This window comes from Vombatus ursinus, unplaced genomic scaffold, assembly GCF_900497805.2.
Source record: "Vombatus ursinus unplaced genomic scaffold, bare-nosed wombat genome assembly UNPS02014816.1, whole genome shotgun sequence".
NCBI lineage: Eukaryota > Metazoa > Chordata > Mammalia > Diprotodontia > Vombatidae > Vombatus > Vombatus ursinus.
Genome location: NW_020954594.1, coordinates 707,007 through 734,517, shown reverse-complemented (window position 1 = coordinate 734,517; position 27,511 = coordinate 707,007). Strand labels below are relative to the sequence as shown.

The window sequence follows — 27,511 nt, the reverse complement described above, 5'->3', positions numbered from 1 at the left end:
ACACAATTACAAAATACTTTTCACACAAATAAAGACAGATCTAAACAACTGGAGAAATATTAATTCTTCATGGGTAGGCTGAACCAATATATTAAAAATGACAGTTCTACCTAAATTAATTTACTTATTCAGTGCCATACCAAATTACCAAAGAATTATTTTATAGAGCTAGAAAAATAAATACTAACAGAATTTATGTGGAAGAACAAAAGGTCAAGAATATCAAGGGAATCAATGACAAAAAAGAGTTGTTAAGGAAGCAGGCTGGCACTTCCAGATTTCAAGCTACATTACAAATTGTTAATCATCAAAACAGTTTTGTACTGATTAAGAAATAGAGTGGTGGATCAACGGAATAGATTAGATATACAATACACGGTAGTAAATTACTTTTAGGAATCTAGTATTTGACAAACCCAAAGATCCAAACTTTTGGGAGTACAAATTAACCATTTGACAAAAATTGCTGGGAAAATTGGAAAGTAGTTGGGCAAAAACTAGGCACAGATCAACATTTCACACCGTATACCAAGATATGTCAAAATAGATAAATGATTTAGATGTAAAAGATGATCTCATTAGTGTATGGAAAAATGTGCATAAATGTGCCTGTCAGATCTATAAATAAGTAAAGAGTTTACAACAAACAAGAGATGGAGAGGATTAAGGGAAGAAAAACAGATAATTTTAATTACATGAAATTAAACTTTTGCACAGACAAAATTAATGCAGGCAGAATTAGGAAGAAAACAGGAAAAAAATTATAGCAAGTATCTCTGATAATGGCCTCATTTCTCAAATATATAGAGAACTGAGCCATATTTATAAAAAATAAAAGCTATTCCCCAGTTGATAAATGGTCAAAAGACATGAACAGGCAGTTTTCAGATGAAGAAATAAAAGCTATCAATAGTCATGTTAAAAAAAATGCAATCACTACTGATTAGAGAAATGCACATTAAAACAGCTCTGAGATACTACCTCACATTTATCAGATTGGCTAATGTGACAGAAAAGGAAAGTGACAAATGCTTGAAGGGATGTGGAAAAATTGGGACATTAGTGCATTGTTGATAGAGTTGTGGACTTGTCCAACCATTCTGGAAAACAATTTGGAACTATGCCCAAAGGGCTATAAAAACTGTATCCCAAAGAGATCAAAGAAAACAGAAAAGGATCTATTTGTATAAAAATGATAGGAAATGGAGGGGATGTCTATCAATTGGGGAATGACTGAACAAGTTGTGGTACATGATTATGATGGAATACTATTGTGACAAGCAAGATAGTTTCAGAATAACCTGGGTAGATTTATAAGAACTGGTGTAAAGTGAAGTGAGCAGAACCAGGAGAACATTGTACACAGTAACAATATTGTAAGGATGACAAACTAGTAAAGACTTAGCTTGCTCTGATTATGACAGTAACCCAAGACAATTCCAGTGGATCCATGATGAAATATGTTATTCACCTCCACATAGAGGATTGATGTACTCTGAATTCAGATTGAAGCATGCTTTAAAACTTTGTTTTTTTATTCTTTTATTTTTGTCTGTGTTTTCTTTTGCAACATGGATAATATGGAAATATGTTTTGCATGAATTCACATGTATAATAGATATCAAATTGCTTGCTTTCTCAAGGAGGGGAAAGGAGTGGGAGGAAGGGAGAGAACTTAGAACTTAAAAATTTTTTAAAAATCTTTGTTAAAAAAGTTTTTATATGTAATTGGGAAATATTTAATGATATAAATAAAAATAAAATGAAGAAATAAATAGGAAATAGCTCCTTGTTAAGAAATGGCCTTCCTTGGACGAAGGAGGTTCAGTGAGATGGCCACTCATAATCCCTTTCTCCTTCCCTTAACTACTCTCTATATTAGTTCTGTTTATATTTATATGTGTGCTTGATGTTTCTCCTGTAGAAAATCCATATTTTGGGAACATGGGTTTTTTTCTTTCTAAGTATTTATATTTCTAGTGCTTCATAGGGTACTTGGCCCAGAAGAAAGTGCTTAATAAATGCTTATTGATTGATTGATTAGAACTCTTTGTTAAGTAGTTGTAAAGGGCTGTTCTAAGAACCCTTCTAATATTTTGGTTTTTTTATATTTTGTCTTATATATTGCATGTTATATATTTTGTTAGATTTTCTATGTAAGTATATGTTATATATGCATACATATACATAAATTACATATATGTTAATTCCTTTAATAGACTATAGTCTCCTTAAGGCTAGAGACTGTTTACTTTCTGTCTCTTTTTTCAAATCAACAAGGCACAACTACTTATTATGCATTTACTTTATGTCTGGTATTATGCTAAACTGGGAATACAAATACAGGAGGAAAAAAAAAAACAGGCCATGCCCTCAAGGTACTTACATTGTAATGGAGGAAGAAAACAGAAACAGGGAACTGAAAAGGGGGTATAGGATATCTCTCATGGGCATGGTAATGTAATCCAGAAAGTCAGAAGCAGAGCCAGGAGGGGAGTGAAGGTTTTATTCCCAGTGTTTGGCATGTAGTAGATATTTAATAAATACTTCTTGATTGAGTGTTTGATTGATTGATCTATTGAAGGACAGAGATAAGGTCTGGTAAGCGTCAGTATCAACCTTACTGGAGGGATGATAGGATGATAAGACACAGTCTTAAGACTCTCAGTCTTAGCTCTGCCATTAACTGGCTTGGTCTCCTTCACCTCTGGGCCTCACCTGGAAAAGGAAGTGTTTGGACTAGTCCTATCCATGGTCCCCACCTTCAAGGATTCATACACATGAAATAATTAAGAGAATAATTAATGGGTTAAATTGTGTGTAAGTACAACCGTAGTTGGGCAAAGGAAGAGATCATCGTAGGCATCATGGAGGAAGTGGAACTGTAACTAGACTTTGAAAGATGAGTAGAAGGGAAGGGCATTCTAAGCAGTGGCATTTGGTATAAACAAAAGCAAAGTGGTAGGAACAAACATGACATGTCCTCAGTTCAGTGAATAGACTACTGTTTGGAGCAGAGAGTATGTGTTGGAGATATATAAAAAATTTCCATAAGTAGTGTGGGTCTAGGCTGTAGGAGACTCTGAAATCCAGAAGGTTCTAGATTTGAGTTAGTAGAAAATAGGAGCTGTTGTTGGTTCTTGAGCAGAGAAGTGGCATTATTGTGGTTCGTGGTGCTGGGGCCCCCGAAATGCAAGGGTACAGGGTAGGTCTGCCTTGAAAGAATTTGACCACTCAAGCCTTCTTTCAGTCAAGAGTGGTGAGATTTTATTTATTGGGTGAGTGAGATTCCTAATGAATCTGCTCAATTTAATTAGGGTAAGATTGATACTTTTATATAGAAAAAGACTTTGAGAAAATCTGGATGGGATCAAGGAGTGATAAGTAGCCTGGGGTGGTCCTAGAGGTAACAGAAAAGGTCTAGGTGGGATTAAGGAGTGTCAGCAAACTAATTAAGTAATGTCTGGGGCAGAGGCACCAGTGATCAAATTCAAGGACTGAGGGTCTTTTCTTCTAGGGTTCTAGATCCCATCCCCCATCAGCATGATACAGTCACTGTTTTAGGAAGTTAATTTGATGGTTCTACATGAAAGTCCTCTTTTCTGAAGCCTAATTGTGGTTTGGAGGTGAACCTAGAATGTCAAAGACTTTGTCAATTGAACACAGGGTTGGCAGATGTTCCTAAGCTGGAAATGCTCCAAATATAGTCAGGGAGACTAATTCTTTTATGAAGACCTGCCAAGGTAGCTAAGTGCACAAAGGCTCATCATCAGAAGTATTAGTGGTGGGAGCAATTGCAGTAGTGAAATCCTGGAAGTAATTTAATGTGGTAGTGTTATAAAGGAAGGAAGGAAAGGGGAAGATAGGGAAGAAAGGAAGGAAAGAAGTCTTGTATGCTAAGAGCTTTACAAATATATCTCATTTGATCCTCACAAGAATCCTGGGAGATAGGAACTATTATGTCCCTATTTTATAATTGAGGAAACATGCAGACAGAGGTTAAGTAACTTGCCCAGGGTCACATAGCCAGTAAGTTCTGAGGCTGGATTTGAACTCAGGATTTCCTGTCTTTAAGCCCAGTGCTCTATCCACTGTGCCACCTATCTGGATTAGAGAGGGAACCAACTGAGCAAATAAAAGGATCCCTTGAGTTTTTCCCAAAAGGATATGCCTTTTCTCAGGCTTCATCCTTCTTGACCTGTCTGTAGCATTTAATATTCTTGACCTCCTGGGTACTCTCATCTCTGGGCTTTTCATGACACCGTTTTGTCTTGATTCTCCTCATTCCTTAGTCTCCTGTGTAGCATAATCATTCTTATCTCACACCCTAGCTGTGAGTGAGTGTACCCCAAGATTATGTCCTGTGTCTTCTCTCCACATAGCTCTCATTAACCTCATCAACTCCCATGGATTCAATTACCATCTCTGTACAAATGACTCTCAGATCTATATCCAGTCCTTGTCTCTCCTGCTCTCAAGGCCTGCATCACCAGCTGCCTATTGGACATTGCAAATTGGGTGCCCTGTAGGCTTCTCAAACATGGCCAGTGTGGAGCTCATTTTCCTCCCAGATCTACCTGTCTTCCAGACATCCTTATTTTTGTTGAAGGCACTGCCATTCTTCCAGTGACCCCATTTCACAAGCTTGGAGGCGTTCTTCTAGTCCCCACCCCACATAGCCAATTAGTTGCCATGTTGATTTTGTTGATTTTGCCTCACAAACATCTCCAGCATCTGTTCCTTTCTTTCCAGTTACACAGCCACCGCCTTAGTCCTGGTCCTCATCACCTCTCACCTGGACTGTTGTAATAGCCTCCTACTCGGTCTCCTTGACTCAGGTCTCTCCCCTCCTCCAGTCTGCCCACCACATAGCTGCTGAAGTGATATTCCTAAACACAGGTCATCCCTCTGATCAATAAACGTTCATGGCTTCCTATTAACTCTAATTTAATTAGGAATTAATTAATTCCTATTAACTAATTTAATATTAACTTCCTATTAACTCTAGGGTCAAATACAAACTCCTCTGACTTTTAAAGGCCCTCACAACTTGGTTCCAACCTACTTTTCCAGACTCATACATCACTCCCCTTCACACATTTTTTGATGCCGCTGAACTGGCCTTCTGTTGTTATTAATACACGACACACTCCATCTCCTGTCTCTGGACCTAATCGCAGGTTATTCTCTATTCCTAGAATGTACTCTCTCCTCACCCACATCCTTCGGAATCTCTAATTTCCTTCAAAGCTCAGGTCAGATGCAATCTCCTACATGAGGCCTTTTTTGATCCTTCCTCTCCCCCAGATGCTAGTGCTTTTCCCTTACTAAAATACCCTCTGTTTGTTTGGTATGTGCTTATGTGTGTATATGTTGTCTCCTTTTGTGGAATGTAAAAGGTTGGAGTCCCCAGTGCCTGACATAGTGCCTTACTTGTAGTAGGTCTTTAATAAATGTTTGTTGATTGATTGAATGATTGATCTGAAAAATAATTCCCATCCTTTGAAAATTGATGCTGACAAACAGATTGGAAAACCAAATGCTGTCTAGCTGATCCAGAATGACCCCTTTGACCAGTGGAGTCAAATTCAAATAGAAATGGGGGCCACTAATCTATACATAAGGATCCCTGAGGGTGGCATATATTGATTTAATTTTAAAAAGTTATGTTCAATATGTTTTATTATATTTTTATTTATTTTGTTAAATATCTCTCATTTTATTATGGTTCTGGCTTTACTGGGAATGTTGTGGGCCACATGTGATTAATTTTTGTCATCTTTGTATCACACAATACCTGGTCCATGGTAGGCACTTAATAAATGCATATTGATTGACTGATTGATTACTTCCCACACCTTAGGAGAATTTGCCTCTCTAGTACTATTATTCTGACTCTGGGATCCAGGATAGGAAAATGATTAAATGACCATGGGGAGACTATTGTAACAGACGCCCTGCTCTTTTCTTTCCATTATTCTCCTTGCTGGAAGGTGCCAAATGTACAGTCTCTCTTGTACTGACCTGCAGCCAGGACCTGCATTTGGAGCTATTTTTCTAACAGTGGTGATAGGTCTGGGCTAGGCCACTAAGACTGTTTCTTAAATTAATCTCCTTTGTGAGCGAGGACATGAACATGAGAGAGAATTTATCAGGATGCCAGCTATGAAGGAAGAACGTTTATATTGAATTAACCTAAGCAGGGTTTAAACCTTGATCTCTCTGGCACTTGGGGAATGACCCCAGATTTCTGTGTGTTGTCCAAAGGTTATGCTATAATTGGCCAGTAATAAGAGTGAGTCTAAGAGGAAGTCAACTCACATGAGATGAGCTACCCATTGGGGTTTCACGTCCAGGGATTTTCCTACATTTAGGGTCTAGACTTCATCTTGTATAGAGATTCTTAACACCTTGGAGATCTATGGATAATTTTCCAGTCTATAAATTTGGATGTGGAAAAAAATTACATCGTTATTTTTACTAACCTTACTTGAAATTTATCATTTTCTTCAGTTATAAAAGGTTTTAAAATATTAATCTGAGAAGTGGTCCGTAAGCTTAATCAGACTTCCAAAAGGGCTCTGTGACACACAAAAAGGATTAAGAACCTCTCATCTAGTCTGTCCTTCATTTTACAGTTGAGAAAACTGAGGCCCAGAGAGGTTAAGTACTTTTCCCAAAGTCACACAATAAATGGCAGACTTGGGATTTGAACCCAGGTATACTGAATCCAAAGCTAAGACGCTTCTATGTTATACTATGTTATCATATCCTCTTTTGCCATCCTCCTTCTCCCCTTTCTTCTTTCTTACTTTTACTCTCTTTGCTTCTTCCTCATCCTTCTCCAGCTATTCAACTCAGTTCTCTACTTCTCTGCCTCTGGATTTTGTTCTCTTAGCGTTTCCCCAACTTCTGTCTTCAGTCTCTTGGCCAGGATCCTTCCCCTTCTCCCTGCTAAGGCTTTGGAGGGGTTAAGAAATCACCACCCTCAGGTGTGATTTTTTTTTACTGAGGAAAGAGGATTTCCATTTGCAAATGAACTGAATGGAAAAACCTAGGTTATAGCTTGTTTTGATGTGTTTTGTTTTGTTTTATGCAAATCTCAATGTTCTTTTCCCCTGCTCAGTGTTCCCTAAGGGGAAGGCAGGGATGGAAGTCTCCAAGAGCATTTCCCAATGCAAATATGAGTCTTCAGTTTCGTTCTTCAGTGCATTTAATGTAGTGACACGCCTCCTCGAGCTGTCTTATCACCGTACTGGATAAGAAGCTTTATGAAGACTGAAAATCCTAAGTATGTAGCATGGTGCTTACTTAAGCACAGAATTGTTGTTCAGTTGTTTTCGACTCTGTAACCCCATTTGGGTTTTTCTTGCCAAAGATACTAGAGTGGTTTGCCGTTTCCTTCTCCAGTTCATTTTACAGATGAGGAAACTGAGGCAAACAGGGTTAAATGACTCATAAGTGACTGAGGCCAGATTTGAACTCAGAAAGTCTTCCTGACTCTAGACTTGGCACTCTGTTCACTGTACCTACCACCCAGCTTCACACAGTTGGTACATAATATTTGCTGAATTGGACTGTATCCCTTTTTCCTTACCTAATTTTTCTTAGTTTCCTCCCTCTCTACTCCTCTTTTCTCTCCTACTATTCCTCCTTTTACTATTAAAAGTACTTCTTTATACTTTCTTTTTCCTCTAGAAGCACTTTAAAAGTTCACAACTGAACAAAGCACCCCCTGCTTCCTTATTTTATATCTTTCCTATCTTTGCTATCTGTTTTTCTACTCCAGAAAAAAGGAGAGGAGGGAGAGGGAGAACTCAAAATCAATTAATGAACGTTTATATAAAGTGGATTTTTTCCAGGTGGAAAGTGAAAGTAGCACCTGTGAATGTTCAGATAATTGGAGATAGCAATGTCTGGGGAAAGTTTTTGCTGCGACTATTTGTACACTGAGCAGTGGGGGCCACAAGATATAGGTAGTTAAAGATCAGGAGAGCTGAGGTTTAATTCTGGCTCTGTCCCTAAGGAATTCTGGGACCTTGGACAATACTTAACCTTTGAGGAGTATAAAGCCCTGTCTAAATGCAGTGGTACTGATGCTGATCAGGATGATGATAACACTGCCACAAAGTGGGAACTTGATGATTCATCTACTTCCTTCTTCCTTTTGCTCTCTTTGCTCCTGACAGCACACTACTGTCCTCTGCTGTCTGATGGCGGTACTACTGCCCCTGCTTGAGCTGGGGTGCTTTGTCCCAGTCGCCCCTGGCCCCAGCTCTTACCGGTTGGCTGGGCTGTCTCACCTCAGCGTCTCTTGGGCTACTCCTCACTAACCTCACTCTGCTTTGTCTCCCCCTTCCTCCCTCTCTCCTCTGCCCCTGCAGCACTGCCAGTAACTCCAACCGCAGCACGCCTGCCTGCTCCCCCATCCTCCGCAAGCGGTCCCGCTCACCCACCCCACAGAGTCCGGACGGAGACACCATGGTGGAGAAGGGCTCGGACCACTCCTCCGACAAGTCCCCATCTACACCAGAGCAAGGGGTCCAGCGCAGCTGTTCTTCCCAATCTGGCAGGAGTGGCAGCAAGAATTCCAAGGTGAGATGGAGGTACCCATGCCCCCAGCCAGCTGAAGGGGAGAGGGTGAGATGGGGAAGGGGGTGGGGAGTGTCCTCTGGTCTGCGCCTGTTGGGGTGGCCCCAGCTCCCTGAGACCCTAATCGATGGGGTGGGAGGATGGGAGGGAGGGAAGGTCGCAGGTAAACACATGTAGGACTAAACATACCAGGAATGAATAAATAGTGCCCACAAACTCAATTTAAGTGGGAATCAGCCTAACTAGGAGCTAGACTTGGAGCCCCTTTCCTCCCCACAGCAGGGAGATGCATGGAAGACTCTAGAGGGTTGGGGAGGTGGCCCAGGAATCATTAGGAATTAGAAGAGTTTCTTCTCCCCCTCCCTCACTCAGGTCTCATTTCAGGATGTGAACTAGAGGGAAGCCTCTTGTCCAGGGGCCCCAGTTGCCAGAGAGAGTCAGGAAGGCCCTTCTTTATGTGTTTTCTTTATTCTCCTTTCTCTCTTGGACCTGCCATCCCCTTGTTACCAGTCAGCTCAGTGTTCAGTCTCACAGAAAGAGGTTCCACAGGGAATGGGCCCAACTCCGGGATGCTATATCATTCCCTTTCCTCCATTACAGTGTGTTAGCACCTAGACCCTGCATCCTGGGGACTCTGGGTTCCCAGGGTCCTAGGCCCCAGTTAGAACAGGGCAGGGGGAACTCAGTGGTTTAGCTTATGAGTGACTGAGAAAAGGAGAATTGGTGCTCCTTAGGTCCCCAGACTGTGAGAGTGGTGACCAGTCATTGGGACCAGACAGATTTCCTCCAAACCTATTTGAGGGATAGTAAATTATATCTGCATTCCTCTAGCGCCATTATTATGGAGCCCTGGGGAGGTGGGGAAGAGGTGGAGAGACATTTTTTTGTCCAGTTGCATGTCAGGGAAGAAAGCCCAATAGTAGGAGTTCATGAGATGGGATGACTGTCCCCACAGGTCACACTACCCTTCATCCCTGGACCCTAAGGCACTGGGAGGGGGTGGGAATCTCTGGGAGTAGGGGTGGGGGAGCTCTCTTCCCACCTGACTTTGTCTCTTGATTTCTTGTTCTTCTTCCCCTTCCTCTCCATCCCCTCACCCCTTCCCTTGCATGCTCGGTCTTAGTCTCACAAGCGCCTCTCAAAAGTAAGACACCATCTCTCTGTCTGTCTTTCTCTCTCTTCCCTCTGCAGTAGAACTATCTGTAGTGCTCAGCAAACCAACCCTGAAACTATCTTGCTTGGTCCTTTTCCCAGAGGGGCAGGTTCCATTTTTGTCCTGTCAGGTTGGCTTGAAGTCACTGAGGGGCCATTTGTATTGTACCAGAGATCTGAGAACAGGCCCAGTCATCACACCTGGGATTACTGTACCCACTGATTCACTCCCTGCTTCCAAGATACAGCCTCCTACTGACTCTGCATTACTCTCAATTCCCTCCTTATCTGGTGCTGACTATTGTGCAGAATTCTACCAGTGGCAGCTTCGTTTATTGAGGGAATGGAGGGCACATCCCTAACTATGGAATCCCTACCTTAGGGAATCCTATTAGACTCACCTATGGGTCTTAAGCTGCCATACCATGGTGGCTTGGCTGGGGCTAGGGGTTGGGAGAAAGATAATATTTATGAATTCATGGAGTGTTCTAATGGTCCCCCATCATGTTTATTACATATCAGTGACCTCAAGAGACCCACCTGAACCTCCCCTCTCCCTCTTACCAAGTCTTTCAGAGCAGCTCAGCTTAAGCATCCCTTATCAACATCCCTTATCCCCCCTCTCCCACAGTCCTATGGAATATGGGTAGTCTTGGGCTCTTGGATCTCGATCGGGAAATGGAATGCACCCACTGGTAGGGCATGGTGCCAGTGCCCCGAGGTTGGGGAGCTGAAAGTAGTTCTGGTCAGACCCTATGTGGATGTGTGGAGTGATCTCTAGTGACTTTATAACTTCAGAAGGATGTGGGGAGCTTGGAAGTCCAGGGATGAGTATGAGGCATGATCATTCACCTTGGGAAATAGGTCAAGGAAGAGATCTCAAGAGATTCTTTAAATCTAAAGAAGAGAAGGCCAAGGATTGATTTGTTAACAGTCTTTCACTGTTATTTGGGAGAAGATGATGAGTACTTGTTCTCCCCCTCAGTGGAAGAAAATTTGAAAAAACGAGGCTTAGGATACAACAGGGAAGATTTAAGTTAGAGACATCTCTTAGACATGAAAATTATGAGATACCGGTCCTGGATCATAGGCTCCAGAGATTTAGAGCTGTAAGGGACTTCAGAAGCCCCATATAACTCTTTGTTTTTCAGATTTAAATGTTTCCCTCGGCTTTTATCTAAACCCTTCATATTACAGGTGAAAAAACTGAGGCCCATAGAGATTAGGTGACTTGCCTAAGATCACGAAAGTATTAATTAAATGGCAGAACCAGGGCATGAACTACAAATCCAATACTCTTTCTACTGTATGGAAGTGGCAGCATCTCTTTCCTCCAAGATATTTAAGGCAAAGTGGCACATTTTACGATTTTTAATGATGTAGTCATGCCTGAAGTTAGAGAGCTGGCTGAAGTCACCTCAAACAGCCTTTCCAAGCTCAAGGAATATGATATCCCCTAGCAGCCTGCCCACGGTGAGGCAAGGTCAGCTTCAGAGAACTTGGAGCTCCCCATGGTAGATACTTGCTTAAAACAAAGTCATTTTTTTTCTGTTTCCTTGGGACTCTGTTCAGAAAACCCCTTGACCTCCAGCCCTAGCAGAAGTCCCTCTACAAGGAAGGGCTCAGTGTATGATGGCTGATAATGATCCCAAGATGCTTATTTATTGAGAACTTGATTGTGTATATTGGGCCCTGTTATTTTCTTGCTGTCAGAAAGCCTCTGCATTAGTAAAGAAGAAAGAACATATAACCGAAAAACTACAATGAAGTCACTGTATGATAAATCTCATATGAGTGGTACAAACATAGTGGGGTCTAGGTGGTACCTGAGCTGGGCCTGAAAAAAAATAGGCAAAACTTTAATAGACAGAACAGATGGGGGGTGGGGCTGGGATGTGGGACCTGGAACCATGTGGAACCAGTGAATCAGCCAATTCAGTCAGACAGTAAACTATCTAAAAGTAAAAGTATTCACTTTGTACTAACTATATTGATGGAGAGTCAAAGATAGCAATATAGTTCCTAGCCTCACAGAGCTTTTAGTCTGGGAGGGGAGATAAGACATATACACATTCACGGTACAAAATAAATGATTATAAGTTCATGAAAAGGTCCAAATAAAGTTCTCTGAAAGTTCAGAGACCACATAAGTAGGGAAAATCATAGAAGGGATAAAGGAAGAGAAAATATTTGAGTCAGGCCATAAAGGACTTAACCGGTGAAGATTGTAAAGGAAGGACATTCCTTTTGTAGGTAATTACATGAGAAAAAGCCTAGAGGTAAGAAACTTCAGGGCACAGTCAGGGTATTTCCTAGTTTTGTTGGTCTGCAGAGCATGTGAAGAGATTGTATGAGATACAGCTGGGAAGGTAGGTTAGGGTCTGACTAGAGAATCTTAGTCAAGGTTTTGGACTTGAGGTCATAGGCAGTGGGAAAGTATAAGGAAGATGTATTGGAGAGAATGAGACTGGAGGCAAAAAGCCTGGTGAAGAGGCTACTGTAGTTAGTGAGCTGCGACCATGGATAATGAGAGCCTGGCCTAGGGTGGATCTATTGCTTCCCAATATAAAACTGAGACTGATATTTTCAGGATACAATGGTATGAGATTAGATAGTGAAGAATTTACATCCTGTACAAGGGAAGAGGGAAGAGCGTCATCAGGATGAAAAGAAAAATCCATGTGAGTGTTCTGCCCAAATAGCGTAAGGTAAGGAAGAGGCCGTAGAAATGGGGTGCGAACAGCCTCAGTGAGAATGCCCTACTTCCTCTCTTCTATCTCCTGTCACCCAGAATTAATAAGACAGTATCTGGAGGTGACCAGAGTGAGTCCAAGGCAGGATGCAAACATCCAGGCCCTCGTTTTATTCCTCATGGCCTTACCTCCCCATCTAGCACCCCTCAAGGAAGTCTTGTCATTATCTATCCATAGAGCCCGATGGTGCTTTAGAAATCACCTAGTCTAACCCTGTCATTACAGATGAGAATCAGACTCAGAGAGTCTGTGACCCTGTGACTCTAAAACTTGCCTTACTACTCCCCTAGTCCCTAAATGAGCTAGACAGTTCTCCTTCTTCCACGCAACACTGGACTTTGGCTTCATGAGCAGTTGTACTGGGACCTGACCCTGGCTTAGGTGTAGCTCTGCTTAGGAGCTACTGGAGTGTGTTGTTTCCCTCCTGAATCAATGGGTACATTCCCAGAGCATCTCTGGTCGCTGAGATGCTCCAACCCCCAGTTCTGTAGTAATGATTATCAGCCACCAGAGGGAGCCACAAAACTTGATTCCAGCTTGCATTTCCCAATAGAGATGGTTAGTCTCTAGTCAGTGCTGGGACCTTCTCAGCAGAGCTGCCCTTTAAATGTTGCAAGCCCTAATTCAGTGACCTGACCCCATTGACCATGGCCTGTCTCCGCCTGTGCTTACTATGTTTGCCTAGTCTGTGACTCTTTTCTTTGGCCCCTGTGGCACTGACTCCCCCTTCTCCTTTGTTTTACGTTTCTCCTCTTTCCCCCCTTCAGTTCTAATTTTTCTGATTTTCTTTCCAGTATGACAGACTTAACCTGATCAAAGTAAGGAGCCATTTTTTCTCAACCCCCACCGACTGTCCAGCTACTGGTGTTATCCTTTAGTCTTCTCCTTCCTCTTCTCTTTGCTCACTCTGCCCACCCCATTCCCCTAGTATTTGATAGATATTTCCAGCTGTCAGGGCAGCAGGCAATGCCAAGATAACTTCTCATCCTTTTTCTATCCATCTTTGGTTCCTTTAGCTGTTCCCTCGCTTCTGCTGAAGAGGGTGAGAGGGTATTCCCTCCTTGCCATACTGCTCCCTGTACCCTTCTCCTGTAGGTCTGCCATTAAAAGAGTTCTACTGATGCTCCCTCCCTTGTAGCCTAATATTAAAAGTGTCTCAGATCCCATTCCCTGACCCCCCCCCCCCCCCAGCCATTTGTAGAATCCATCCCTGGTGTCCCACTTCCCTTAGTCCTCTTCTACCTTCTGGTCCTCACCTCTTGTGGTAAAAGAGGACTTGGAAAGAGGCATTATCTGGGGTGGGTTAAAGCAGAATAGCCCATTCACTTGCAACAGCACGATATCTACCTTTTCACTCTCAGTAACCAGATGATAGAGCTGATAATGTCTGCAACCTCTTGTAATCTGGACCCATGCTAAGACAAGATTGGATGAAGTAGGAAACGGAGACAGGAGAATCAGTCTGGATGGCAGGGTCCTGGGCCTCCTGGAGCTTGGCAAAGACTGGGCAGGATCAGAGCCCTATACTGTTGAAAGTAGGAGGGGTGTGTGTGTGTGTGTGTGTGTGTGTGTGTGTATGTGTGTGTGTGTGTGTGACACAGAGAGTGACAGAGACAGAAAGATAGTGAGAGAAACAGAGACAGAGAGGGAAGGAGAGAGGAAGAGAGAATTAACCTTGGCCATGCTGCAGGGACAGTGTTTCTAATCCCATAGTCCCAAATGGTGTCAACTTCCTTCAAGAAGAGAAAATTAGTTTTCAAGATTGGCTGGATTTTGCCCAGTTAATTAAAAACCCCAGGGTGGGAGAAGACAATATTGAGATGAAAGTATGAAGTCAAGTGACATTGGGTAGACTCATGAAAATCTTTGTCTGGGGAGTTGAGAGGTCAGCCTGCCTAGGTGCCTGATAGTATGGCCTTAGGCAGGATGCAGCATATAGGATAATATTAACACAAGTTTATATTTATATTTAACTTGATGGTCACGAAGCACTTTTCATACATGGTGCCATATGTCAATCAGTCACATTTATGTAGTACTTTAGAAAGGGAGCATGTAATAGAGAGAACTGATTTAAGATCCAGGAAGACCTGAGTTCAAGTCTCCACCTCTGACACATACTGGCTGTGTGACCCTAAGCAAATCCCTCTCATTACTCTGTGTAACTCTCTAAGACTATAAATTGCAAAGAAGAAACCAGTCTCCATTGATAAATAGAGTTCCTCTTCTGGGAGTTCCCTTTCTCAATGAAACTACCTGTCCACTTCCTCTCCCTATAGTATTTTATAGCAGATCAGCACTATCATTAAAAATATAAGTAATGTAAGGATTCTCATGCCCATTTTATAGGTGAGGAAACCGATGTTAACAGAGATCAGGGACTTGCCCAGGGTCACACAATGAGTGTGGATTAGCAGAGGAGGGGTGTTGCAGTGAAGCAGGGAGAGGTAGATCAAGACTTGTGCCAGGTCTGCCAGGGCTCCTTCCAGCATACCATGTTGTCCATGTGGAATAATACACCTAGGAGATAGGTTGTATTGGCTTACTATGTCCCAGTCTCTTTCTTGTAATCCCCCTTAACCAGGGAAGAAGGAGCTAGTCCTGACTTTTCTGATTTTTTAAATGCTAGAATTGGGTGAGAGAGGTGAGAAATCTTAGGGTCACTGGGTGGCAGCTGCAGCCTTCATTATACATACCCACTCATAGCCCTCATCCCCCTTCCCCCTCTTTGTACACAGGCACACATGAGCATAGAAGCATATTATATGGAAGATGGGCTTCCTGAGACTAGCTAGCATTCTCAGATTCCAAGACTTAGGGGGATAACTAGCTAGCTGGGGCTTCCCTCTTCCATCTTTCACCAAGGGAAATTCTCTGATTCTGAAACCCTGATTCCTCCAGCAAAGCTAGTTCATGTGGAGGAAGTCATTCTTACCCAGGCTTCTTCCCTGGGAATGGGGGTAAGGTTGCAGACACACAAGAAAAGGGGAAGAGATCAAGGCTTTCTCCAGGACTCTTGAGAGAAGGTATTTTTAGTCCACTCAGAGGGCTCTTAATTGTGTATCCGAGACCAGCTTCCTCTTCCTTTGTGGCCGAGCCTTAGTACTCCATGTAGACAAGCTCCCTTTGCCCAGGGTTGGCAGAAAGGACAGCAGAGGACAAGTCTTTGTTTTGTTTTATAAATTCCCTAGGAAATAACTTAGGTCTGGAGCTTTCATCCTTTCTCTCAGATCAAGATTTGAATGAGGGAGCCTGCATGCAGCAGTCCCACCCACAGTACTGCCTTCCCATCCCACCCACCCTAGAGAAGGGCTGCCTTGGAGCACAGGGTGGGTGGAGTTTCTCTCTGTACTTTGCTCCGGCTTGGACAGCTTTAGGGCAAGGTCCCTGATGCCCACAGAGAGCATCCCTGTCCTCTATCAGAAGACCCTGGGGTTTCTGATGGGGAAGTCTGTCTGTGTTCTAGCTATTGCTGGGGCTGTTGTCCGGCTGCCACCCCAGCTTCACTGGGGATTCCAGCATGCATTGCTCTGGGGTGGGATGTGGCTCTTTTCAGGGGCCGTTTACTCCCTCACCTTGAAAAAAAAGAGGACCTCCCTTTGCCCGTAGAATGGATATTAAACTGCTTTCACACTCCTGCCTACCCTACCTTCCTCTGCTGTTCATGTAACTGCCCTGCCACCTCCCCATCCCCACTGCCTTGAGCCATCGATGCTCTGGCCAATCTTGCCATCTCTACCCAGACTAATTTTACCTTCTCTTTTATTTTGTCCTTTCAGAAAAGCCAGAGTTGGTATAACGTAAGTACTCGTGTTTCTCTTCACTCTGGGTACATGTAAGGTGGGTGGGGGCGGGGTTGAGGGAGGCAAGGGGTTGAGATGGTCTGGAGATCAGCTTGGCCTTCATCCTAGGACTGCAAACACAGAAGTCAGGGAAGTGGGGTTTCTCTCCTCACCTATCCTGTCCTTCAGAAGCACTGCCACACAAATATCAGTGCCCCAATCCAGGATATATTTGGTATAGGGTTATTTAGGGATGTCAAACTGAGCTGTTTGGCTCTGCTCTATTCCCAAGAAGATAGCTCTTTGTCCTTTGTCTAGGACTCACTGGGTATTGCTAGAGAAATGGGTCATTTAGTGGACAAAATGGTTTTCTGGGTGAAGGCATAGTCCTTGTGCGATGTAACAGAGAGCCACCGTAGGGGTCTGGGATTGGGGGCAGAGAAGGTTTTCGGAAAGATAAGCGGTCATGGTAAGGGCAGGGGCTGGGGCTGGGTCACATGATTTGGGGTACAGGGTAATTTCTACCATGTGGCACATTTGCCTCACAAATTGATAATTTCAAAGAATAAGGTACTGAATTTAAGAAGGAAAATGGGACTGGGTTTACAAAGGCAATAACATGAAAGTTGGTTAGAAGGGTAAGCTCAAAACCTATACTTAAGAGGCTTTGACTCCATGAAGGACACACAGAGAAAATCAAGAACAAATAAGTAAAGGTGTTATAGCCCATAATTCAGAGCATAAAATTCAGACTAACCTGTCAGGGAAAGCAGGTAATGAAAGAACAAAGCAAAGCCAAACTTCTTAGGTACAGCAAAAGAAAATTAATGAAACTAAGAAGCTAGAGGGGAAAGATTTTTGAACCAACAAGGAAGAGAAGAAGGAGATAACTAAATACAAGTTTTAATGACCAGATTTGTGATTTCAATGATGTTGGGAACTCCTGGTGAGTAATTTCTTCTGCAAATACAGGTCTGCATATTCTCTGCAATCGATATTCTTAGTGAGTTACCCGGGCCTCTGGGAGGTTGTGACTTTTCCTGGGTCACATAACCAGGATGTGTCAAAGGACTTGAACTCAGTCTTCCTCAGCAGGACTGTTTATGACTCAGAAGCCAGCTCTGTTTCCTTTGCTGGGAGGAAAAAAAGAAATTAATATTTTAAGGGTAGGTGAGGCACAGAGAGAATGGAAGGGACCAGGGTAGAGGAGAAAGGAGATAACCATGGCCCAGTAGAAGAGTTTCCACCTTCTAGGGACTCATTTGTAACTGCATAGGTTGGGGAAGAAAAACACTTGAACACTTCTCCTCACTCCCTGATCGATATCTGGGGAACAGATGGTGCTGAGAGAGGTGTCATCACCTTGGTCATGCTGAAATGACCCTCAAGATTTTAAGCCAACTTCTGGAGTGCTTCCTGCTTAGCTGTACTTTGTCCTTTGAGGTGGCTCAGTGGGGATTTACATTAGGAGACAGGAGTCGAAGTGACTGGCTTGACCTCATTTTGTACCTTGTTACGCTTCTTAATCCCTAACCTCACATTTATCATCTCCTCAGCCCTCTCTGTATCACCTTGTCTCTCTTCCCAGAAACCTGGAGCCAGAAGCTCTTTCTGGGGAAGGACCATCTCCCATCTCCTTTCCCCTCAGTCTTTGCAGTTCTTTGACCACCCTGAAGAGATACTGTTTATGTGGGGGGAGGGAGGAAAGGAAAGAGGGTAATAATGAATATTAGAGCAGAGATTCCCCTTTGCTGAGGGAAGTAAGAGATGTTGTAGTGACCCCTTGGTTAGGGGAGAGAAAGAGAGAGAGAGAGAGAGAGAGAGAGAGAGAGAGAGAGAAATAAAGAACTAGGGCCTAGATACAGTTGCAGGGACTTGGGCCAAAATCAATACAGGCTTTTGTATATCCATGTTTATGTCCAATGATGTTCTAACATCAAGCACACATCAATTCCCATGAGATCTTAAAGGTTGTTCTCCTGTGCTATTAAGTGTCCATCCCATACTGGACCGAGCTTAGGGATTCATGGCCCTCTGTATCACCGTGAATCCCTAGTAGTCAGGCAATGAGACTGATGGGTCCCTCTTCTTCCTTTAGTTTGGGTTGGGATAGGAGAGAGACAGTAAACTGCTACATTCAAGGGTATCCCTCCCCTGTACTTACCCCCCATATCCACATTTGTAAAGCCAATACACTGACCCTGGGATCTGAACTCTGCTTTCTTTGTCCACTTATTCAGGACAAGGTCACTAACCAAAGAGGAATAAAAAGACCCTTTTGTTTAGAGATGGAAATGGGGGTTGGGTGGGCAGCCTGCCTTCCTAGGAGCTAAATACCAAAGGAAAGGAGTTTGTCTGACTGATCCAAGCTTCTTTTTGGGGTGCCACACATTTTTCTGACACCTGACCCCCACCTACCCTGCATCCATGGGAGCTGTGTGCTATACTTCCCAGAAGGAAAGGAGGAAAAAAAGCTGAAACAATGAATAACTAACTGGATAATTAAAATAGTTTTCTTATCAGAATTTGACAGACCCACCTCTTTCATTCCTGTGATCTCTGACCTCATTCTCTCTCTTTTCTTTGCCTTATAGACTTTTCAGATATTTTCCTTACTTTTATCCTCCCACTTTTCTCCTATCCTTTCTTTCCCCTCCTTTTTCTTCTTTTTCCTCTTTTCTGGCCTGCTTGCTTTTTCTCCTTTCTCCCTTCTCCCTTCCCCCTTCCCTCCTTCCCTTGAATTCTTCTTTTCTAGCTTTCTTTCCTTCTTCTCCCTTTCCCTTTCACTTCCCTGCCTTGTTCTTTTTACCTCAGTTTCCAAGCATGAATGGGCCAAAATTGCTATCAGTAAATAATACAGAGATGGGGGTCCTAGAGATAGATCATGTCCCCTGACCAGAAAGATGTGAGAGGCTGGATTCTACAACCAGGGACCCAAATGTCAGGGGACACTGTTTCTCAGACATTACTATTTTGGGTCCTAGGTAACCCCTGAAGTTCTGATGATGAGCAGACATGTTAGATATACCAACTGGGGACAGCCCAGTTTGATTTGAGGTTCCAGATAGATTCTCTCTGCAACTAGAAACGCTGAAAAGCTGCATCTCCTGCTCAGTCCTTACAGATCAGTCTTCCCAAACATGTTTCTTTCTTCTACCTGCAGTGGTAGCCTACTTTGGGAAGCCAAATGAATTAATTCTACTCACCACAAATCATTAGCTCACTGCGAGCTTTTATCAAAGGTACCTTAAATTGTTGCTTATATCTCAAAATTCCTTCCTGTGTAATTTCCCATTGGAGGTTCCTTCAGGGACCCAGACGTGACAGAATTTGAGGCTTACCATCATCAGCCTTTTCTCCTCTTTCTCTTTCTTCCTGCCCAGCTCACCAAACACATACACACTCATATACTCATATGTCCCCTATGCCTCCCCTACCCCCAACACCTAAAATGCTCAGGTTTCCTTGTCTACTTCATTCTAGCTCAGGGCCTCCAGTAGAGGTATCCTCCTTTAATCTACTGCAGGCGCTCAGCCCTGCTTTTCTCTTGGTCCTGTTGAGATGGGCTGTGTACTTGGTAACAGCGTCGAGGAAGGATGTGGGTCAGGTAAGGGAGAGAGGACAAAGCTAAATGATTATAGTTGATGAGAGAAATAGTATGTGGACAGAGGCTTCTCTGTTCCTGAGGAAGAGAAGTAGGAGGTTGAGACAAGGAGCTGGATGAATCTCATGGGAAGGTGGTAAGGAAAGCCAGTCAGGTCTGGGCCCCTCAGGTAGAGAACCCTGTTCTGCTGCATGCTGCTCAGGCTCTATGGTTCTCAATGTTTGATATCCTTTCTCTCTCATCTTTCTGTTTTTTCTCCATGTGTTTTTCAGCATGAGAGACAGCACATCCGGAGAGTAAGCACTGGCTGCCTTCTGTGTATTTATTGTAGTTCCTAGTGCCCTCGAGGGGCCAGCTGAAAGCAGTTCTGGGAATTGGGCTGGGTGGGCTGCCTCTCCCCCTCTGAGCCTGGCCTTTTTTGGAGGACCCTATTCTGGCCTTAGCCTCAAATGGGGATATATAGTGGAAGTTAAACACCGCCAGTGCCATAAGACAATCACGTTCTCCCAGGCTAACCTTACATTGTGGTTAGACCCAACCCTGGGGAAGTCAGTATCTTCAGCCATGTGGCAGAGATCTACCCATACTTCTCCAAGCAAACTTGAGTGCCTGAATAATCCCAACCATGTGCCTACATAAATCTGTGCTCTCATTCTGTGCGCATACTTCCCTACATACTGGCATCGGACCACACCCACAGGTTTTAGCCTGTGCCCAGATACCTGCTGATGTGCAAGCTCTCATGGATGCCTGAGCCCACATCAGAGAACATCAGAAAGGCATGCCAGCCCTTTTAAAGGAGTCTTCATGGGATTCCATTAGCAGACCCTTGCCCTGGCCCTGCTGCTTTGAACTGGTTTTCTTGATATTCCCCTCTGAGCCTGTTTGATCCTCCCAATCAAGGGGCAACTAGGTGGCACAGTGGATAGAGTACTGGGCCTGGAGTTAGGAAGTCCTGAGTTCAAATCCAACCTCAGTTACTTACTAGCTATGTGATCCTGGGCAAGTCACTTCATCTCTATCTGCCTCAATTTCCTCAATTGGTAAAATGGGGATAAAAATAGCACCTACATCCCAGGATTGTTATGAGGATCAAATGAGATAATATTTGTAAAGTGCCTGGCACATGGTAGGTACGTAAATGCTTGCTCCCTTCCTCTTCTCCGTTTAAACGCTGCATCTATGATGTCGGTCTTTTCTAGAGTGGTTCCTTTTGCCTCTCCTTTTTCTCTTGCCTTTCCTTTCTTAGATCTGTCAGCTAACTTCCCTTTTCCAGAACTCGTTCCTCAAAGTGGGGGAGCCATACTAATATGCCATTTCTAGTACAGTTACCTTGGGTGGTAAGGTGCCAGCACTCAGGGCAGAATCTCCCCAAATGACTAAGGCTTGGGTTGCCCTAGATACAGAGCCAAAGAAAGACTTGTCTGGAGCCAGACCTGTTAGGACAAATAGGTTGGCATTGCCCAGGATGATGATGTCCAAGAAAGGCACCTCCAAATCCCCTTAGCGATGGTAGGAAGCCAAGCCTAGGCTGGGTATTAGGAAAGCACCCTTCTCTCCTAGCTCTCCCCCCTGGTCTTAGAGTCTCAGAAGTTGGAAGGGATTTCAGAGGTCTTCAGATACTGGAGCAGGAATCTCCTCTGCCACACCCTTATCAAGGGAAAATCGAGTGTTTCCTTGAAGACAGTCAGTGAGAGAGAATAAATTTCATCCTCAGGCTGTCAACCCTACTTAGAAATGGTTTTAATTGTTAGGAAGTCGGTCTTTATTTGGAACTGATATCACCCTTTCCACTCTGTTTTCCACTCAGGGCTCTGGGCCCTAGCAGAACAAATTTAATCCCTTTTCCATGTGGTAGCACTCTAGGTACTTGAAGATAGGCTATGATATCTCCCCTCCACCCATCCAGCTGTGTGTTTTTGAGGCTAAAAAAATCACCAGCGCCATCATTTGATCCTCATATGACATGGTTTGTAGGCCTTTCACCATCCTGGTTGCTCTTCTTTGAACATGGCCTAGGTATTCAGCATTCTTCCTGAAACATGGCACCCAGAAATGAACAATGTACTTCAGATATGTTGTAAACAGAGCAAAAGCATTTCAAGCATATTACTGGGGAAGACAGGGCATTGCACCATTCTTCCTGATGCCAAAGAACCAGAGACTTGGAGGAAAGTAGTAGGACTTGGGGAAGGGAGGGAAAATGCGAAACTGGGTAAGAAAGCATGGAGAAGTTGAGGGGAATAGATGCTTTCTTTCCTGTAAATTAAACATCTCAGAATGAAGCCTGCACCAGCCACAGTTGCTCTGTGTGGAAGAACTGTATGCGCTTATGTCACATACCATGCACCTCCCCCCTCCCCCAGGCTCCCTTACAGACATGTAGGACTGTCACCCATTGAGACCTCATCTTAAGGCAGTAGAAAAGTGACCAGAAGGGATAGAGGAAGCAATGTCAGATAAAAGATAGAAGAGGAAAGTAAACAGGAAAGAGAATTCAAAATGATCAAGAGGAAGGATTTAAGGGAAAGGCATCTTCCATTTTCCCTGTCCCAGTGGACTACACAAGACCCACCAGGGGACATAGGCATGCAGTCACTCCCTTCTGCAGGGGGCAATACAGAAGGACTCAAACTCCATGAATGTAGATGGATTCTTTGTGGTGGACATATGGCTGGAGGCAACATTGGGACCGTCCTTCCTCTCCTAAAGGGATAAGTCAGTGTGCTTGCCTTCTCTTCCTGATTGTGATTTTTATTGCATGTTCTGATGGCATTGGAGCCTTGGATTGGCATGTAGTTGGTACCAGAGAACAGTGCCATCGAAAACCTGGAAACTTTGGCTATTCTGAGTCTCAAGTTCCCTGAAAGTACTTGAGTTAGTAGGCAGCTGCCTACACAGTGTGATTTGAATGGAAGAGGGGATGGTTTTGGAGAAAGTTAAGGGGGGCGGGAACCAGGGGGATTGAATCAAGTAGATGGGGTCAGAGGAGGATAACTTAAAAGGACCAGGATAGCAGCAGGCAAGAAATCCTAGGAGGGATAGATATTAAGAAGGACCGTGTAGCCTGTCTTGAGATTTGATAAAGGGAGGTCTATTACCTCCTTCCCTCATCAGCTCACCCATCCCTAATCCTGCTCTATTCTGTATGTCCCTCTCCTCCAACTTTCCTGCCTGCCTTGTCTACTCTTATTTTTCAGCATTTCTTTTCCTGCATCACCGCCTTGTTTCTCCTCATACTGCCATTCCTTTAGCGTCTAGGTTTTCCCGTGGCATATTTGATTGGAAGCTTCTGTTTAACCCCATCAGAAGTAAATTTTCCACCCAAATTTACTTCTTTCCCAACCCTTCTGCTCCTTCCTCTTGTCAATGCAGAGAGGGTAAGTACCACTCAGTTTCAGTTCCCCATGTTTATCATAGAGTTAATATTTACCCTGGGGTTACTTCCCCCTCCACTGGCCTTGGGATCCTGTTTACAATGCACCTCTTCGTAAGTAATGAAGGGGAGGCAAAGGTGGACCATATATGGAGGTTATCTATTTGGGTGTAACTTGCTCCCACCCCAATACAGATGGGACAGACAGTGCCATTTGCCATATCCCTTAGTGATATTAAAAGGCAAAGATTCTTAACCTGGTATCTGTGAACTTTGGAAAAAAAATGACTATTTCAAAATCATGGGTCTCCTTTGCAATCCTATATATTTTATTTGGTGCAATTAAAAACATTATTCTAAGAAGAGGTCCCTAGGATCCATCAGAGTACCAAAGGGTTCCATCACACAAAAAAGGTTAAGGACTCCTCCTATAAGGAAATTGTTTTCAGTCTCATGGTTCCTATAGATTTGAGGTCTGAGGTATGAGGGAAGAGACATACAGAGAGAGGCCATTGGCATTTTAGTGACTCCGTGAGGGGCTGTTGGCAAACCCTGCCCTGTTGTCTAGGATAAGAGCAGCACGGGGGAAGATGTAGTACCTTGAGATGGGTTGTTAGGGGTAGGGTAGGACTGTGTATTTGTTTGTGTGTGTAGGTCATATTTATCAATGTGGTAGGGAAATTGTCCACTCTATATCTATTCAACAGATGTTTATTGAGCTCCTAGTGTGTACAAAGCAGCACATGTATAGCCAGAAACATACAGAATCAGAATCAGTAAGTTTAGAGTAGAAAGGAACTTTTATGCACCATCTAGCCCAACCCTCTCATTTTATAGATGTGGCAGCTGAGGCCCAGAGTGGGGAAGCAACCTGAATAGGGTCATCCAGATAGTGAGAGGCAGAGGCAGAATTTGGACCGAGGTCCTCTGACTCCAGTGTTCTTTTCACTGTTACCCCCCATACACTGATTTGTATGTACAAGATATGATTCCTGTCTTTAAGTACTTTGCAGTTTAGGAGGTAAATTTATTGGGTGAATATCAGGGGGTTCTGTGTGCATACACCTATTCATACGTGTGCACATTTGGCGATAGAGATAAGTTATATAGGGGTCAGAGTGTGTGTGTGTAGGATTTAGTATTTGCTAACTATCTTCACATTCTCTAATGTCCCATAGGGGCACAGGGAAATACTAGACTATCTATGTCTGACACTTCCCGTTACTGGCCATCCTCTGACCCACTCCTTGGACTAGTGTGGACTCTACCACACCTGAAGCTCCTTACTAGCCCCTCTTGGCTCAAGCGGTACTGTCAAGGTCAAGGCCTGCACAGAGTAGGGATGATGCCCAGATTGTCTGAAATGCCCAACTTTGGTTCAGTGTAAGTCACTGGATCCCCATAGTAAGCTTGAATCCTCTCCACAAGCAACAGCTTGGCACCTGTATTCAGTGGTAGGTTTCCAGGCTTTCTGACCTCATTCCTCCCCTTGTCCCAGAGGCCTGAGCTTTCCTGGCCTCAACTATTTCCATTTAGCTGGACTCAAACTTTATCTTCCATCTACCTGTCTTTCTGCAGCATCACGTTGCCTCCAGAGGGAAGCCTCTGGAGAACTAGGGAATCCATTGATGTGATGTGCCAAAGAAAAAACACTGCCCTAGGAGTAGGGTGACCAGAGTTCTCGTCCTGCTCCTCCCAGTAAAATGCCGTGTGACTTTGGGTGGGTCACATGACCCCCCCTCCTCCCTGAGCCTCAGTGTCCTCGTCTGTAAAACAAGGAGGCTGGACTAGTTGAGTTCCAAGGTCCCTCCAGCTTGAAAACCCTAATTCTTTAAAACTCTTTGGAAAGTAGAGATCTTTCTTCCCCCAGGTTCTCCACCTCTCCATTCTCCCTGGCCTGAAATAAGCCTTGATAGATTCCTGACCATCCCAGGGCTCTACTTTTACTGGGAAGCTGGTGGACGGGGTTGGTGGGAGAGTAAACACAGAAAGGAAGCTCTCAGCTCTTTGAGTCTCAGATTTCGGATTTCATCATCAGAACAGCATCTCTCGTGCCTCCTTCTCCCCTCCCTCCACCTCAAGCTCTGGCCAACAACTTTCCTTCGCAGGAAACATCTGCTAGGGGAGGCTGGGCTGGGCCAGGGGTTATTGGAGGACGTTGGCCAGGACCGTCCCCCAGATCCTGTAACTTTAAGTGTGTGTTTGGGGCTGTGCATTCTACCCTCCCTCCCTCATGACCTACACAGGCAACTCTAACAAAGAAACCGTTTGCCATTCAACCCCAGAGGAACAGGGACGGGTGGGGAGGACAGAGGAGAGGGGCTGAGGCCATTCTTCTTGGTATGTCCAGTAGCAGCTGCCCAGGGTAAGAAAAGGGAGTCCCGGCTACTGTCCTGTTGCTGGTGCCTGGGTGAGGAGATTAGACTTCACTGCCTTGCCCTCTGTGTACCTTGGAAGTGACAGGCAGGGACTAAGGATTTGGGAATCCGTCGTGGTGCTTTGGATGAGCTCTGAGTCACCCTGTCATAAAGGCTTACAATGAACAGTGAGTCACTGGAGGGGCTGGAGCTCTGAACTCCATAGCATGGCTGTACCCACTCCTGGTTCTTTCTGTGGAAACTACACCTGAGTTAGCCATCTGGCTGGGGGCCATCCAGTGCGCCCCCGTGAACTTGGTACATGTGTCACATTATTTGGCTCCCCAGCCTGCTGCTTTGGATCTTTGGTTGGACTCTGAGAGTTACAATCACTACTCACCGGAAGGAAGCTTTTCACCAGGGAATCCCCAGGAGTGGAGGTCACCCACTTTGTCAGCATCACATGGGAAGAAGGGAGCTCAAGAGCAGGAGGCTGACCAGTGGGTTCATCCAGTGACCTACTCTGACCACGTCCCTTTGGCTGAACAGACACTGTGTTGAAAAGGAGCCTGAGTGTGAAGGGAGAGTACAGGACGGTCACTGACCCTTTGCCTTCCAGCCTGAGATCACTTTTCTGCTGTCAGTCCAGGCAAGACTGATTCTTCACTGTGTGGACAGCGGGGAAAGGGAGCACCAAGGAGCTGGACACGTTAGGCTACCGGATGGGAGGGGAGCAATGGACTCTTTGACAGAATCTGGGGTCCTCTGGAGCCTAATGCTGGCTCAGGAAAGTGAGTCTTTGCCAGGTTACCTGCAGAGGTTCCACAGCTTATCTGTAAACTGCGAACTCTGGCATTGCCGTGAATCCGAAGAAATCCCAGCAGTGAGTTTACAAACTGATTATTTTCTGTCTGCCTCTGTAATAGTTTCAAAATTCTTAGCATTTCTCATTTTGTTCTTTTCCCAAGAGCTTACAGTATTGATAGAGAGGGTCCAGGCTCCCCTACTCTTTGGCCTTTTTAACATATAGGGTAGAGGTGTAGCTAACTTTTGGAGGGAATAGCTCCAGGAATAAGAAGAGGGAAGATTAATGACAGTGTACAAGTCATTCCCACTGGTGTATAATGCTTGAGGGTAGGGAAAAAAAAGCTGAAATAATCTCTACTGTGCTGCTGCTTCTGGAGCAGTCCATGCCGATAAACCATGTCAACAGGCTAGCAAAATGAGTGCCCAGGTTAGAAATGCTGAATTTTAGTCTTTACCCCTTGGCTTTTGCTTCTGAAACATAAAGATCCCAGGCGCTGAATCTGAATTCCCTATTCCCCTACTCCTGAATCCCCAGGATTCTTAGAAAGGGAAAAGAGGAAGAGAAGAAGATAACTCAGTTTGCCTGTGGTTTGGGAGATGTAGCTGGGCCTTCTGCCCTTGTACACCTGTGGAGGCATTACTCAGTGATACATTGGAAGTGGGAAGAGCTGGGTATAGGGGTAGGTGGAAAGAGATGAAGTTTTTGAGGCCTGCAGCAGTTTGGATAACAGTGTTCCTTGTTCAAATTAGTTGAAATCCCTGAAGATATTTTTTCTATAGAAAACCTTCACAGATAACATCGGGCCAGCAGACTCACGTAGTTGCAACACTAGGTTAACGAGTTAGATTATAGGTTTGAGCCTTATCTTGGTCATTTAGGCTTTCTTAGAGAAATAACAATTCCGTAGTCTCAGTGCAGACAGATGTGGTTGAACACAAAGGAAACTGGGTGGGAAAGTGTTCAGGGGCCCCAAACAGTCCAGTGCCACCACTGGAAATGTAACTGAAAGCATATACCCTCAGGGCAGAGGTATGAACTTTATTTCCTAAAGATAGCAAATTAGACATACCTGCATTAGATTGTGAGC

At 44.1% G+C, this 27,511-nt stretch overlaps 1 protein-coding gene across 12 annotated transcripts in view; it reads left to right on the top strand.

Annotated features, from left to right (window-relative positions):
- Positions 1-27,511, top strand: part of LOC114023019 (protein Aster-B) — a 327,519-nt gene that overhangs the window by 264,350 nt on the left and 35,658 nt on the right. For 9 of the 12 annotated variants that reach the window (XM_027835502.1, XM_027835504.1, XM_027835501.1 and 6 more), the window contains 2 exons: positions 8,385-8,595; positions 16,277-16,297. In XM_027835502.1, coding sequence (XP_027691303.1) covers positions 8,385-8,595; positions 16,277-16,297 — 232 coding nt within the window. Of the gene's footprint in view, positions 1-8,384; positions 8,596-16,276; positions 16,298-25,502; positions 26,500-27,511 lie in introns of those variants that run through there. The other 3 variants (XM_027835503.1, XM_027835513.1, XM_027835508.1) reach the window with 3 other exon arrangements.